The sequence below is a fragment of the Myotis davidii genome, unplaced genomic scaffold, assembly GCF_000327345.1.
Source record: "Myotis davidii unplaced genomic scaffold, ASM32734v1 scaffold983, whole genome shotgun sequence".
Classification (NCBI taxonomy): Eukaryota; Metazoa; Chordata; class Mammalia; order Chiroptera; family Vespertilionidae; genus Myotis; species Myotis davidii.
Window position 1 is genome coordinate 31,202 of NW_006293914.1, and position 16,988 is coordinate 48,189.

General features: G+C 36.9%; 1 protein-coding gene across 1 annotated transcript in view; it reads left to right on the forward strand.

The window, feature by feature from the left end:
• The window catches only part of ATP11C (ATPase, class VI, type 11C), a gene marked incomplete at its 5' end in the record, with an annotated part of 60,734 nt that overhangs the window by 25,269 nt on the left and 18,477 nt on the right, over positions 1-16,988 (forward strand). Inside the window, 2 exons of the mRNA XM_015566558.1 lie at positions 8,569-8,628; positions 13,653-13,780. Coding sequence (XP_015422044.1) covers positions 8,569-8,628; positions 13,653-13,780 — 188 coding nt within the window. The remainder of the gene's footprint in view (positions 1-8,568; positions 8,629-13,652; positions 13,781-16,988) is intronic.

Genomic DNA, 16,988 nt, shown 5'->3' on the forward strand with positions numbered 1-16,988 from the left:
ACGCAGCTGCAGTTTGTTAGGTAATTTTCAGATTGCAAAGGGCCAGGCCTTTCATATGCAAAAGCCTCTGAGCACAGCTTGGGTGGGGCAGGGTCTCAGGGGATCAACAGGGTGGAGCAAGCAGCTATGGCTGATCCTCAGTCCTACCCTAAGAGGCCCAGAGTCTCAGTGTCCTGCGGTAATCACTGCAAGCGCCTCTGAGAGAAAACTGCCCTTGGGTTCTAACTGATGCCAGACAGTCCAGTTTCTCCCCACATGAATCTGGGTCCCCAGAGATTCGCCTGGAACTGGAGTTCAGAGCAATTTGGAGCTTGAGACTTCCTCCCGATTGAAAAAGACAACCGCGTCCTCAGTTGCCCGCCCTTTCCACATGCACCTCCATACCTCTGCACTTTACTTCCGTACCTCCTCTGAGTCTCAATGTGCTTTTCTCTTTCCTTCTAGTTGTAGAAATTCCACTCAGCCAGCCTTCCTGTGGTTCTGGATGATGTACGTTTTGTCTTTTAGTTGTAGTTTTGAAGTGGTTGTGCGAGGCAGCAATTTCAGGTGTTTACCTATGGCGCCATCTTGGTTTCTCTTTTCTGAAATTAAACTTTTCATACATACTTTTATCTACACGTGTCTACATAAGTAAAAACATAAACTAATTTGTCATCTTTTTAACACATTTCGTACGCTCAGGAGTTTTCTCGTGTTTCGCATGCCATCTGTTAAGGACCGCTCACGAGTGTTCTTGTTTTTCACGCCCATGGAAAAGGGAGTGAATCTAGATACTTACGTAAATTTTGTTTGGCCCCTCTTCATAGAGGAAAATGTTTTACGCAGTACCATACGTTAAAAAAGTACTAGGAACTTTAATTGTTTAATAGTTTTTGTAAATAAAAATGTTATAATTATTGAAAAACAACACCTAAAGTGCATTATGATGATTTAAATAACGTGCAGGTTGCCCAAAAACATGCGGTCCCTGTCGTATGTCTTAGAGATTTCTATGCAGTATGCAACGTGTTAATATACTCATTCAGAAAACTTACTTTATTATATAACGGACTTTCAGCTTTAAGGGACACTCCCCTGCCTGAATTAGTCTATTACTAGAGGCCCAATGCACGAAATTTGTGCAATAGTAGCCCTTCCTTCCCCCAGCTGCTGGCGCTGGCTTCCCTCTGGCACCCAGGACCCGGGCTTCCCTCTGGCTGCCAGCAGGCAACCAGAACCCGGGCTTCGCTCCAGCCCCGGCTTTGTCTGGAAGGACGTCCGAAATGACATCCAGAAGGACTTCAGATCTAATTAGCATATTATCCTTTTAGTATTATAGATACTGAAGTTTTACTGTATGCAGTTCTATTTTGACAAATGTATATGTGCATGTAACCGGTACCCTAATCAAAACTAGAACATTTGTCAGAGAAAAATAAGTATCACATGATCTCACTTATATGTGGAATCTAATGAAACAAATAAACGTGATAAAAAATAGACCTAGAGACATAGAAGCGTGGACAGATTGTTAAACCTTAGAGGGAAGGCAGGGGTAAGGGCGAGTGGAAAGAGATCAACCAATGAACTTGTATGCATATATGCATAACCCCATGGACACAGACAATGGGGCAGTGAAGGCCTGGGCAGTGGGGGAGGGGACTGGAGTAGGCTGGAAGAGGTTAATGGAGGAAAAAGGAGGACCTATGTAATACTTTTAACAATAAAGATTTTTTTTAAAAAAAAAACACAAAAAACGAGAACATTTCCATCATCCCAGAAAGTTCCCCTATGTTCCTTCCCAGTTAGTCTCCTCCACCCCTGATTCAAACAATGACTAATCTGATTTATATTAACACTAGAGGCCTGATGCACAAAATTCGTGCAAGGGGCTTGGCCCTCACAGCCCTGGCTTCGTCTGGAAGGAGGTCATTTGGCTGTCCAGTCTAATTAGTGTTGTATATATACACTGAGTGGCCAGATTATTATGACCGGCCAGATTATTATGACCACCCCATCAGTACTTCGTTGGGCCACCTTTTGCCTTCAGTACTGTGGAAATTCTTCCTAGCATTGACTCCACGAGATGTTGAAAGGTGATGTGAGGAATCTGACACCTGCCTGATGAATAGCACTGTCCAGTTCTGTGAGATTTGATGGTTGTGGAACTAGCTGCCTGATGGCTCTTTTTTTAAAAACTATATATATTTTACTGATTTTTTACAGAGAGGTAGCGGTGGGCTCTGTGTGTGTGTGTGTGTGTGTGTGTGTGTGTGTGTGTGTGTGTGTGTGTAACCTCTGGACATCCTTCCAGATGACCTTCTGAACGAAGCCAGAGCTGCAAGGGCCGAGGCAATCCACCACAGCTGCAAGGGCCAAGCCCCTTGCATGAATTTCGTGCAACAGGCCTCTAGTAATATATAAATTTAGATATAATATGTAATATACAAATTAGATATAACTGTTTTAGAACTAAATAGAATCATAGGTACTCTTGTGTCTGGCCTAATTCACTTAGCATGTTTTTGAGATTCATCCTTTTGTATCATCTATCAATAATTGGTTCCCTTTTTATCCTGAACAGTATGCTAAACTACTCTTTTTAGTAGAATTCTCTCTTCCAATGAAGTTATACAGATAAAAGCAGATAGAAGCAGGATTGCACTGACTGAAGAGTGATGGGGCCAGGGCTGTGTACTTGCTCAACCTCCTTGTCCTGCCCAGAGGTTCCTCAAAGCACAATTTTGAATCTATGAATATAAATTAAGCCACTCATTTTATGCATAATAAACCTATCATACAAGAAGGTGAAGTAACTGGTCTAAAGTATGCAAATCATTTTTAGCCAACATAGCCCAGAAGTTGATCTTCTGTCCTATATACTGTTCAGTACAGTTTTTTAAAAATTTTTTTCACTTTTCATTTTAAAATAATTTCTTACTTCAAAGAAGTTGCAAAATTATTGAAATAATCCTCATATACTCTTTGTCCAGCTTTGCCAACTGTTAACACCTTAGATAATCCATAACATAGTTATCAAGATTAGTAAATTGATATTAGCTGACACATTATTAACTAGTCTCCATGTGAAATTGGAATTTTGCCAGTGGTCTCACTGATACTTTCTTTGGTTGGTTTCAGGCTCACACTTGCACTTAGCTGTCATTTCTCCTTAGTTATCTTTAACTAGGGGTAGTTCCTGTCTTTTGTCAACATTTTTTAATAATACTGGCCAGTTAGTTTGTACAATGTCTCTGAATCTGAGTTTGCCTAACGTTTGCTTATTATTGGATTCAGATTATACATTTTTGGCACAAATACCACAAAAGGGATGTTGTAACTTGCTTCGTGCATTGTGTCAGTAGGTTGTCAATGTGTCTCATTCTTGATAATTTTAACTTTGATAACTTGATCAAATTGCTGTTTGGGGGTCTCAAGACCCTTCAACTTTGCTCTGTGTAATTTTATTTGAAAAGTACATTCTGGTGGTTGCCAGAGACTGGGGGAAGAGGGGAGGGATAGGTAGATGTTATTAAAGGGTGAAAACTTTCAACTACAGATAAATAAGTTCTGGAGAGCTAATATACAGTATGGTAATTATAGTTAATCATATTCTATATACTTCAGAGTTGCTAAGACTCAAGATTGCAAATGTTCTCACCACAAAAAAAAGAAATAATTGTGTTATATGATAGGGGTGTTAACTAACATTATTTTAGTAATCAGTTGTAATATATAAATGTATCAAATCAACACATACACCTTAAACATACACAAAAAAGAAAAGCCAAAGTCACCTATGATCACCAAGTCTTGAAAACAGGCTGTTAGTGACAGAAGGAAACTTAACTTGCCGTAGCCTTAGAAGTGGTTTCCATAAAACACACACACACACACACACACACACACACACACACACTAGTTAGTAGCTTCAGTACCCTCTATGAAGCCCTCCCTGTCTTGTGTACATTTGACCACTCCCATCATGTGTTTCCATTGTACCCCATAGAAACCATTGTTGAGACATATGTGACATCTTTCTTTGTATATCTACAAAGAAAAGTGTGTTCCTTCTACTGGACCATAAACCCTGTGATCCCCTGCCATAAAAAGGGGGGGGGGAAGCATTTGCTACTAAAACAGGTGTTTTGTTTTGAGTTAAAATCCATTCCTATTATTTATTTATTCTACTACTCAGATTGTCATAGATTTGGCTCCTCTGTTCTTTCAACATAGCCCCATCATTTTTAAGTTTTTATTTTGTTGTGATAAGAACAGTTAACCTGAGCTGTACCCACATAATAGCTTTAGAACTGTACAATACAGTATTGTTAAACTATAGGCACAACATTGTACAGCAGATCTCTATAACTTTCTCGTCTTGCATAATTAAAACTTTATACCCATTGAGTAGCAATTCCCCATTCCTCCCTATCCCCATCCCCAACCTTTTTGAAGACTTCTTTATTTTTTAGTACCATATGATTTTCTAAGCTCTTCTTGTATTTTTACTGCTCCAGTACTAGAGTCGGACATTTCTTCAAGAAATACTGGTTTCTTTTATTTGCAAATGGTATTTAGAAATCAAGATCTGGGTTCTAGTTGAACTCAGTATGTGAACTGTTTATATGGATAATTTTGATGCCAGCCAGCACTGCAAAGTTTAGTTTAACCTATCTCTTTTCCTTACATATAACTCCTTTATCCAGTGATGAGAAACCTAGTTCTCATTCTCAATATGTTCACTTATTTGCTCAATCGTAGAATACACTTACAATAGTTTCAGAACTGTTAACTTATACTCCTAGGAAAAACAAACTAACTTGAGCAATATATTTGTGTGCATTTCTTTTTGTCTTTGGCCTTGGAGTGTACCAGTATAGTCAAAATACTGTTTCCAAAGTTCGTTTTTGTTTTTCCTCCCTTTTCAACCATTTCAGTGTGGTTATGTTATTTATTTGTAATATATTTAGGTTAAATTTTTGTTTTCATTCCAATTGGGTCCTTTCTCTCTAATCTTGACTGATTTTGATTAATTTTTGGTTATGTGAAACTGACATGGCTCTCCTCAAGTTGAGATTCTCTGATGATGTTGTATAGTGAGTTAATGCTCTAAATGAAAGGAAGATTATACAAGTGACTTTTCTCAAATACCTCTTTTACTTACACATGGCTTCTTTTCTAAAATAAGATATTTGAAGTCATCTGTAAATGCATACCAATAGACAGAACCAGTGGTAACATTGTTATGTGACCTGTACTTTTGTCTATACAAATTCATATGTGTATACATCGTTTTCATACACTATATATACTGTTTTCCCCATTTTATTGAGTTATAATTCAATAACAAAATTCACTGTAGTGTATAATACAGTGGCTTTTAATATATTCACTATGAAGTGCAACCATCACCACTATCTAATTCCAGAACATTTCCATCACCCCAGTGAGAAACCCCAAACCTATTAGCAGTCAGCCCCAAAACATACTGTTTGCACTTTGCCCTTTTTTATTTAATATATTGTGAGCATTTTTTCACCCAGTTAAATATTCACCTAAAACACAATAATTGTGCAAAATACCCCCCATGGACACTGAAGTAGTTTCCCCAACATCTTGATTTTCTTTTAGCACCAATCAGCATACATTTTAAACTGATCCTGCATACTCATTTTTTATTTCTATAATAGAAATTTACTAAAAATCTGAATTAGATTCCAGTTTATAGGTATATTATCAAGTTAATGTACCAGTTCTAAATGATTCAAGCAGCTAGAGTGTTTGATACCCTATATTTCACAGGAGGGAAAGCTTAGAAACTGCTTTTGTGTGTCAGTTTTCTTGTAATCAAGCCCAGGTCCTATTAACTTTGTATTTTCAAAAATAATATAACCATCACATCAGGTTTACAGATTTTCCAAGACCCTGTTAACCAGTATCACCTGGTATCCAGGCCAAATATTGATGGTGATTAATAATGATAATTTACCCAGTATGTGTAATGTACTAGTACTTTGCAGTTTGACAAAAAAAAAAAAAACACTTTATTTTCTTATTTAATCCTCACAAATCTCCTATGAGGCAATTAGTATTATTTCCATTTAAAATATATGAAAAGTAGAGCGCATAGAATTTACATAACTTGCTTTTGGAGCCATCTAGGAGGTGACAGAACAAGATTTCCACAATAGCTTTACTGACTCTAATTCCAGGACTCTTGTACATCATAGTTTGGGTTTACCAAGCCTTGGACTCAGTAACTTAACAGCCCCACATGGAGATGGGTTGTTATTCTCTCTTACCTCTCCCTAGAAGGAGAGCTCATGAAGATTTGCCATAGAGATCTACCTACCAGTTTAATCCCTAATTCCAGAGGCTTGGTTTGCCTACCATTGTGGCCTGCAATTCATTCAACTGCCACCAGATGGAAGGAATACTCTGTTAAGGAAAACAAAACAAGCATTAGAATGGCTAATGGTTACCAGTGATCTGTAATTAATGGTTCCCAAATTGAGGGAATAATTTATGTAGGTGGTACCCTCTGTGTTCATAGGATCTCTATGTCCATTATCTCTTAGTCACTGACTTAGCAGTATTCCCTTTTCTAAAAATTTAAATTTATCTTTATTGTTAAAAGTATTATAAATGTCCCCTTTGGGTGTTTTTTTTTTTCACCATTTCTCCCGATATATTTTATTTGTCACTTTATTTTGTTCATCCCAAAATGATTTCTAATACTTCTGGACCTCTTTGGCTGAGATAAGAAGCCCTTCTCCTGCATCTTCAATTTGCTATTGCCTTACCCCTGGAGTACTTCAGTGACATCTTATTTATGTTTCTCCATGCAGTCTACCTTGCATAATTCAGCCAGATTAATGTTTGGAAAATGCCACTTTTCAACTGTACTCCAGAAACTTTACTCTCCATTGTCTAAGGATTAGTCTGGCTTTTAAAGGCACCCCACAGTCTCACCCTGTCTTGTTATCTGTTTAAAATACAGAAGGCCTTAACTTGGTTCCTGCTATTAACATATCCTATTCATCTTTAGCACCTAGTTCAGATGCTGATTCTTTATTTATTCAATCAACAAATGTTTGAATGTGTTACCCTATGCCAAGCACTGTTTTAGGCCCTGAGAATTCATAATGGAATAAAGCAGACTAAGTCCCTGTTCTCATGGAAATCACATCCTAGTAGGAAGTCACACCTCCTCTTCCCACAAACTATCCCATAAATCCCATCAATCACTACCTCACAATTTAGAGGGTGTAGAGGGGATAAATGGTGAGGAAAGGAGACTTGACTTGGAGTGGTGACCACACAATACAGTGTACATTTGATGTATTATAGAATTGTACACCTAAAACCTATATAATTGTATTAACCAATAGCACACCATTTATTTCAATAAAAAAGAAAAAGTATGACTCTAGAAATGCTATGTACATTTTGCATTCTACTAGAATTGATACTTACAATTGAGTATTGCCCTTCCAGGTGATGAGCCCTTTAGAGCTATGGCATGTACTCTGATGCTGTATGAGTTAGTCAAAACATGTATAGCACTTTTCTTTAGGAATATCCTCCAGAGCCTGTAGTATACTCACCTGAATATCCTCAGCTGTGGCAGATGCTCATCCTTTGAGGATGCATTGGATTTTTAAAAACAGCCTCAGGTCTCCCAGTATAGAAAATTACCTAAGTGAGAATGTGTGACAGAAGGAAGTAGACTGGTTTTTTGATATGTCTCAAAAATGGGCTCTTGAAGGTGCTTCCCAAAGGGAAATCCAGAGAAAACACAAGAAGATGACAAGCAGCACTCAGATAATGTCACAGCCTGCCTTATTTAAATTCTCTGCTTGAATTTTTTTAAACCTGTGTTTCATATTCTCCCAATTAAATTATAAATCCCTTAGGAATAAGAAGTTTTGTTTGGGTTTTTTTATGTATGCCACCCACAGTGCCATCTTTGCATATAGTAAATTATCAATATTAATATGTCAATTGTTTAATGAGGCAATGGTAAAGGCAGTAAAACATTAGCTGATACTGTTAGTGTCAACATACACTGTAATAATTTCCTGACTCTTATTGGCATTAATTGATTTAAAATACAGCGTGGGCAAAAATAGGTTTATAGTTGTGAGTACATGAAACAGTTAATAAAGCTATTATAATAATCATAACCTTCATGTCTTTTCCCATACGAACAACTGTAAACCTTTTGTCCTGCCCTGCATATACTTACAGTTTTATGTCATTCTACTTTATGATTTTGCAAATCTAATTGGCATTTAAGATGCAGTACTATTAGGTACTTGTATTGTGTGATTTAATTTCTTAACACAGAAGACTAGCAAAAGGTTTTTATAAAGTGAGATCTCTCTTCTGCCTTGGTAGGGCAAAAGTTCTTATTAATATGAATTAGTCATCTATTTTGGGGTTATTCACTTACAACTCTAGAATACAGACTTATTGCCTTCTGATGTTAGAAGGGCTTAGGACTGACTATATGTAATAGTTTCCTGTTTTAGTTTAAAAATTTGATTAATTGAAAACTAATGCTTTTCTCCATTTCCCCCCCAGAACCTTTGTTTCATTTTGCCACAATTTTTGTACCAGTTCTTCTGCGGATTCTCACAACAGGTTTGTTTTCCTAGTTATTTGTTGTCATCTACTTTACATTTGCTATTAACAATTTCCCTTTTTATGTATTGGATTATAGGTATTGGAGAGGTATGTCTGAAGTAAAAGGAGGGTTGTTTTTTACTCAACTGTTAATCTTGGCTTGCATTTTGACCATAGCAAATGTTTGCGTTTTTGCTTTAACAGTGTTCTTATTACTTTGTTTTGAAAATTCTTTAATACATCTGATTAGAATTGAGATAACCTTTAAAAGAATATTCTGGGTTTTTTTCTTTGTATCAGTGTATACAATATTTTCCAATAATCCTAAAATGTTATAGTTTAATATTTCATCAAATAATATCTCACACCTTTGCAGTTTCTCAGATTGGTTTTCTAGAGAAACGTTGACCTTTACTAGTAAGCTGGCCATGAAGCTGTGATTCCTGGATAAAACCTTGGATTACTTGAGTAACTCTACATTTTTTACCCTCTATTGTCTTCTGAACATTTATTGCATAAAGAATATGATATATGTTAACTTGGTATTTAAGTGGCAGGATAAGCAGGCACATTTGTCAGTTTGTTTTAACAACTGAAATGGATTTTGCATTGTTTCTAGTGGAAGTACAGCTAAATATAGGAACTATAATGCTCAGTGACTCAGAAATTTTCATAGGTAATCTGTGAGCAGTTCAGTGATTTTGCCAAGCTGAACTGCTGGTAATGTCACCACAGGTATTACAGGTATTACAGATTGAGTTTCTAAATTTCAAGGTATGTTTAATTCCTCATGGTAGGAAGTGATTTTTTTTTCTAATTTCTTGGCAGAATTTTTAAGCGAATGTATTCTGTCAAAGGGAAATGACTGCTCTCTTTGTCTTGAACTTACCTCTTTACCATTTGGTAGGCTGTCTCTTACTTACATCGGTGCTGCCATGTCATCAGCCACATAGGGCCAGTTAAGCAGATTGCGTTATGAATTAATCATCTACCTGTAGGAAGTGCTATCAACTTTCTTGTATTCAAAACTTATAGTTTTAGCTACAGAGAGTTTTATGGATTCTGATGAGTCTGCTTTTCTTGAACATTGAAATTACTATTGATCTAAATGTTTCTAATTCCTCACTTAGATGAATGCAAGCATTAAAAAACATTTCAAATTTTGTTGCAAAATACTAAAGGGAAATTGGCTTAATCTGGTTAAAACATTGTTTTTTATTTTGGAAGGAGGCTGTTGCTTTGTTATCTTTTTAAAACATGTTTATGAAGCACAAATTTTATGAAGAAAGGAAGGACTTACTCCTAATAAGGTCAGCTGAGATTCAGACTCTGGGCTGTCGGTGGTCTGTTTAGGTTACCTTAACTGCTTAGATTTTCATAGGAGTTGATGTTTGGCTTCGTTAGTTGCTCAACTAGTATGCTCATTCACTTAACAAATATATCTTGGGTGTCTAGTATGTGCCCGGCTAAGTGCTGGGAATACAGCAATGATCAAAAATCTTACCCCTGTAATGCTGGGGGAAAGACAGACTACATTCAGATAAACATATTGTCAGTTGCTGATAAATGCTCTGAAGGGGGTGAAAAAGGATAACAAATGGATAGAGTGACTGGGGAAGAGGGCCACTATTTTAGAGAAGATAATTTGAAAGTTCTCTCTGATGATGTGACCTTTAGGTGGAAATGTGAAGGATATAAGGGAAGGAGCTATATGGATGTCTTAAACAGAAGGTTTCTGAGGTGGTGACCTGGTGTATAATATCTTTAGTTTTGAATTTGGCCTAGTGCTCTGCGCTGAATGTAGCAACCTTTGTTGCAAATATTCTTGGAACCTTTTCAATTTAGGTCCACATCAGGTGTTCTCTGCAAGCCTGAAATTTGGAGGGTTGTGCTATGGAGAAGTAGAAGTGGGACCAGGATTCTGATTCTTTAACAAAAGGCAGGTCTTTCTTTAGCAAAGCTAGAGTAGTACTGGTCATGAAAATAAAACATTTAACAGTAAGTAACTAGGGGACAAGAGGAAACCCAGAACTTCTAAATCCAATTCCAAGATTCAAGGTTTACACTGAAGAAAATTTTCAAAGCTCAAGTTCCTTCCTAAGATAATGCTTTTTATATCTTATTTCTAAAACCTGGTTCTCACTAGAGATTTATATATTAAAGGGGATAAGACTTTTTTCTGCAAAATACATCAAACATGAGAGTAAAGCAGAAAAGTGTTAATAGATGTATGTACTACTTTTCTTATAAATGAATGAATAAAACATTTACAACAGGTTTAACAAATAATATTATCAAGTAAAGTTGTTTTGAGGACATTCTATCTTCTCTAATTATGCATCTAAAAATTACAATTCTCTTTCATGTAACCTCAAACTATCATAATGGAACAAAAGTAGATTTTTAAAAAATATATATATTTATTGATTTCAGAGAGGAAGGGGGAGGGAGGGAGAAAGAGAAACATCCATGATGAGAGAGAATCATGGATTGGCTGCCTCTTGGGGATCCAGCCCGCAACCCGAGCATGTGCCCTGACCAGGAATCGAACCATGACCTCCTTGTTCTTAGGTCGAGGCTCAACCAAGGAGCCACGCCATCCAGGGCTTAAAAGTAGATTTTATTTTCATTTATCTCTATTGTTGAAAATATTACAGATGTTCCATCCCCCCCCATTGGCCCCCTTAATGTCAGGCCTACCACACCATTGTCTATGTCCTTGGGTTATGCATGTGCATATAAATTCTTTGGTTAATCTCTTTCCACCCCACCCTCTCCCCTGATGCTTCTTTTGTTTGAATGAAATTCAAGACTAAATTATACACCAATCAATCAGAAGGTTTTTTTTTCAATTTTCTCATTAGCAAAAATGGGTAATTGTATATCAACAGACTAGTACTCTCCCTTGAGAATTCAGTAAAATATTTTTACTGAGTTCAAATCTTTGTATATGAGAAGTATCTCCATGTTCATTGAGAATTTTACATCCATATTATCTTGCTTTGTTTCTATAATAGGTAAGAGTTGTCCCTTCCTCTAGGCTCCCCCAACTCTTTGTACTCTCACCACCCTGCCTCCCCCTCTGCAATTTGAGTGCCTCAGCTGACAGGGTACTAATCTTCTTTGTCCCCAGTGCTTGTCACTTAATAAGCACTCAGTAAATGTTTTTGAAGTCAACTAATGAATGAACCAGTGTTCTATTCAAGTTCTCAATGTTTTTGAGGCAACTCCCATTATGATAGTAAGTGAATCTTTATAACTATTGTTTGAAAATGCATAATTGTATTAATTTATGTCACATTTAAATACATTTTATTAATTAAAATAACATTTATATGTGTGAAAGTACAGATAAATATGGGATATTATTCATTCAGGCCCCAGATAATGGCTGTATGAAAACATCTAGCACTGTGTAGAAAAATACTGAACTCAATAAGTATATTCATTAAAATGAGGATCAGATAATACCTTAATTTTTTCCCATAAAGGAAAATTCACAATATCAGGTCAGTCTTTTCCAAATGTGCTGTGGATTCCATTATCTACTCAATCATTCATCCAATATTTATTGAATGCTTTTTATATGCCAAGTGCTGTCGTAAGAGCTGAAGGTTGTCAAAGCCCTCTAGCCAAACACCACCAGGAACACATTTGTAGTTGATCAAATTTTGTTTATTACCGGATGCAATGACAAAGAATATACACCATGAAGAACAGTGGGGCCTCTCAGGAAGAGAGTATTAGAAAGGTCTTATAAGATTTGGATTGAGTTAGGTAATTTGGGAAGGATTTAAGAAGATTGGGTGCTGTTAATTTTATGACTGGGCATTTTAGTAAATCTTACCCAGAAGGAATAAAGACTAGAAGGAGGCTAACCCTGTTATCGGTCAAGAAGCAACAGTTACTCATATTAGCCAGAATGGGGGTGTTGGTCATTATTTATGATTTGAAAAATATTCATGCTCTGTCTGTGTTCAGATGTGATTGTGGAGTGGTCTTGTTTTTGTTTTGATCCATCATAGTCACAGAATGGCCTTGTTTGATGTTGCATTTCTGTGAAATTGTGCATGTTTGGCAGGAGAACACCTATGCCTAGCTATAAGTGACAGGTCAACTCTATGATGTCAGGGGCCGCTTTACTCTTTTTCAAGCTACAGCGATCTAATGTGAATTGAAACAAACAAACAAAAAGTTGGGATAGCAATAACTTATACCAGTCAAAATAGGCTTTAAAACAAAGACTGTAACAAGAAACAAAGAAGGACCCAGCAACTCCACTTCTTTATCTAAAGAAACCTAAAACACTAAATCAAAAAGACATATACAATAAATAAAAAAAGAAAAAAGACATATACATCCACATGTTCATTATAGCATTATTTGCAATAGCCAAGATATAGAAGCAATAACAACAAAAAATACACACACACACACACACACACACACACACACACACACACACAATGGAATATGATTCATCCATAAAAAAGCATGAAGTCTTGCCATCTACAACAACATCAGTAGACCTAGAGGGTATTATGCTCAGCGAAATAAGTCAGAGAAAGACAACAGCCAGATGATCACTATATGTGGCATCTAAAAACCAAAATAAACAAGCAGAATAGAAACAAATTCATAGATACAGAGAACATTATGACAGTTGCCATATTTTGGGGGTGTTAGGACAGGATGGCTGAAGGGATTAAGAAGCACAAATTGGTGGTTAAAGAATAGTCATGGGAGGTAATGTACAGTTTAAGGAATACAGTCAATAATATTAGAATTATGCATGGTGCTAGGTGGGTACTTGATTTATCGGGGGGGATCACTTTATAAGTTATATAAATATCTAATCACAGGATTATACACCTGAAACTAATATAATATTGTCAACTGTAATTTAAAAACAAAAACATATTTAAAACATTTTTTAACTCCTTTTTCAAACTGTCTTGTTTTAGCTTGTGATTTTTTCCAACACAACCTCTTGAAGATGATTGTTCAGTACATTTTTTTTCTTTCACTGTTTGTCATTTCAGCCACTGTATGATGCTGCTTACCTTACAATGTACAATATCTGCTTCACATCCTTGCCCATCCTAGCCTACAGTCTACTGGAACAGCATGTCAACATTGACACTCTGACTTCAGATCCACGATTGTATATGTAAGTTAAACATTACAGTTAAGATTTCCTCAGACTTACAAAGTTGTGGGTTTCACTTTGTATGAGAAGGGAAGGACACAGACTGCCCACCTGGTTTGATCACATGATTCTCTGACATTCAACAGGAAAATCATATATTTCCTAGGTGTAGGTACTGTACTTGAATGTGTTTGAGCCATTTCGTTAAAAATCATTAATTCCGCCGAAACCGGTTTGGCTCAGTGGATAGAGCGTCGGCCTGCGGACTGAAGGGTCCCAGGTTCGATTCCAGTCAAGGGCATGTACCTGGGTTGCAGGCAAATCCCCAGTGGGGGATGTGCAGGAGGCGGCTGATCGATGTTTCTCTCTCATCGATGTTTCTGACTCTCCATCTCTCTGCATTCCTCTCTGTAAAAAATCAATAAAATATATTTTTTTAAAAAATCATTAATTCCTAAAACTTGCATCTACATTGTCGTAGAGTTCTGGAGTCTTAGAGGAAGACACGATATTTTAACTAGAAAAAAAAAAGCCTCACACAAAGATCTTTATTAGTTTAGAACATTGATTTCTTCCTATAATAGATTGAACTGATGATATTGTTAGGACTTATCTTGTAAACTGTCCCTGAAGCATAGCTTCTCTCTCCCTTTGTTAGGCCCATTCGAAAACTATTTGTTGAAGGAATTAATGCATCAAGCCATTATATCCATTTTGTGTCAGTTGGAAATGCATGTGTTTCTGTATGGATGGGGACTTAGCACTAGCCCCAGTTGCTTAACCTATGACTTAATTGGATTTTTATAAGTTAAGCCTTAAAGCTAAGGATAAAGATGTTAATTTACAGCAGATTATAAGCATTGCTAAATAGTGGATGTCAAGTGCAGTACATAGACTTGTGTGGCTTATTTGTATGAAGTGAATGTGTACAAATTAAGGGATTTCTTTAACCAGTATGACTCATAAAACTCACCTTAATTATTAGACCTAACCAGATTTATAAAATATATCATCATCATTTTAAAGGTATTTATTATGGGAATTTTCAAACATCCACAGAAGTAGCAAAAAAATACTATTAATACAGTGAACTTCCCTGTCCTTACCACTCAGCTTCACCAATTATCAATACAGAGCCAGTTCACTTTCATTAATAACCATCTCTGCTCCACCAGAGACTTATTTTGGAACAAATATTACGCATTGTCTAAAATAGTTATTTCAGTATGTTTGTCTTAATGATAAGGACTTAAAAATAACAGTACCCTATCATACCTTAAAATTTTACAAGTTCATAATATCACATATTCGGCCAATGTTCAGATTTTTCCAACTGACTCATTTCTTTGAATTGCAGGCTTGTTTTTTTTTTTTTTAATATATTTTATTGATTTTTTTACAGAGAGGAAGGGAGAGAGAGAGAGAGCTAGAAACATCGATGAGAGAGAAACATTGATTAGCCGCCTCCTGCACATCTCCTACTGGGGATGTGCCCTCAACCCAGGCACATGCCCTTGACCGGAATCGAACCTGGGACCTTTCAGTCCACAGGCCGACGCTGTATCCACTGAGCTAAACTGGTTTTGGCTGCAGGCTTCTTTTAATGAGGATATAAGGTCCATATGTTGCCGTTGGTTAATATGCTTCTGGAGTTTCTCTTTTTTTTTTCTTGAGTCTCTTTTAATCTGTAGGTTAACCTGGCAATATATTTGCTGATGATATGGGATCATTTATCTTATAGATTTCCCCTGATCTAGAGTTTGCTGATTGCATTGATGGCATCATTTAACGTTTTTCTTTTCCTGTATTTGTTACAAAGGGATAGTTAGATCTAGAGGGAATCATAGAAACCTTGGTTGAAATCTTACAGAGTATCATCTCCCATGCTCTCATTTAAAAAAAAAAAAATGAAGAACCAGGACCCAGAAATGACTTGCCTAAGAACACAGGGTATAACTAGAAGCCAAACTAAGATTAGAATTCAGTCCTCCTGATAATCAGCCCTGTGCTCTTCCCAGCAGGATAATCATTCTCAAAACTGAGCCAACAGTGTATTCTGTCTTATGACAACAACAAAAGTGAAGCCCAATAGTGCTATTGCTCTGATTGAAGTGGAGTTTGGGGAGCAGTGTGCAGAATCCCTCCCATGCAGCCCCAGCAAGTGCTCAAGCTAATTGTCTGAGTTCCAGTTTTGGCTTTGCCACTCACTAATTGTGTGACCTGCACAGGTTACTTAACTGAAATGAGCCTCAATTTCATCTTCAGTAAAATCTGGGCAACAAGAACACCTAATCTTCAGTGGTTTTATGAGGGTTAGATGAGTGACAACACATAAAAGAACTTAAAATAGTACCTGGAACATAGTAAGTGTTCATAGATTGTAGCTATTGATCTTATTCTAACACTCTCTTCCACTTGACTTCCGGACTGTGCTGAGCACTTTCATACATTAAGAATGTTGAAAAAAAGAAAACTGTTGAGCACAAATTATTGTAAGAGTTTTCTGAAGTTTTACTTACTGAACAGCAGGTGTAGGTAATGAACCATTTTGCATAGAGCATGGTTCTCAACCTTGGCTGCACATTAGAATCACCTGGGAATATTTTTAAAATCCTGATATATGGGCCTCATCCTCTGGAAATTCTGTTTCTTTGTTACTAATGTTGTGGCCCACTCCATAACAAGGAAACAGAATTTCCGGAGGATGAGGCCCAGAAATCAGGATTTTAAAAATATTCCCAGGTGATTCTAATGTGCAGCTAAGGTTGAGAACCACTGGCATATACTTGCCACATCTGATGCAGAAATGAAAGCCATGACATACCTGTTGACCAGCCCAAAATTCAGTTTTCTTTGTGTGCTCTGATGATACACTGCTCTTGGCCTGTCACTGTAGATCACTCTACAGGGGAGGCACCTCCCTAAAGATCCTTGCAAGAATTGCCCAGCAACTGCCAGCCAATGAGGCTTTTGAGAGTCACTGTCATGGGCTGAGTGAGGCAGAAGGTAGTCCCTGTGTTTCCATACCTTCTCTGGAGTTACGTTACACACTGTGGGAAGATAGGCAGGGACATCATAGTATGTTAGTAATATTCTGACTTGTACTAAGAAGATTGTGCTATTTTTTTAATATATTTTATTGATTTTTTACAGAGAGGAAGGGAGAGAGATAGAGAGTTAGAAACATCGATAAGAGAGAAACATCGATCAGCTGCCTCCTGCACATCTC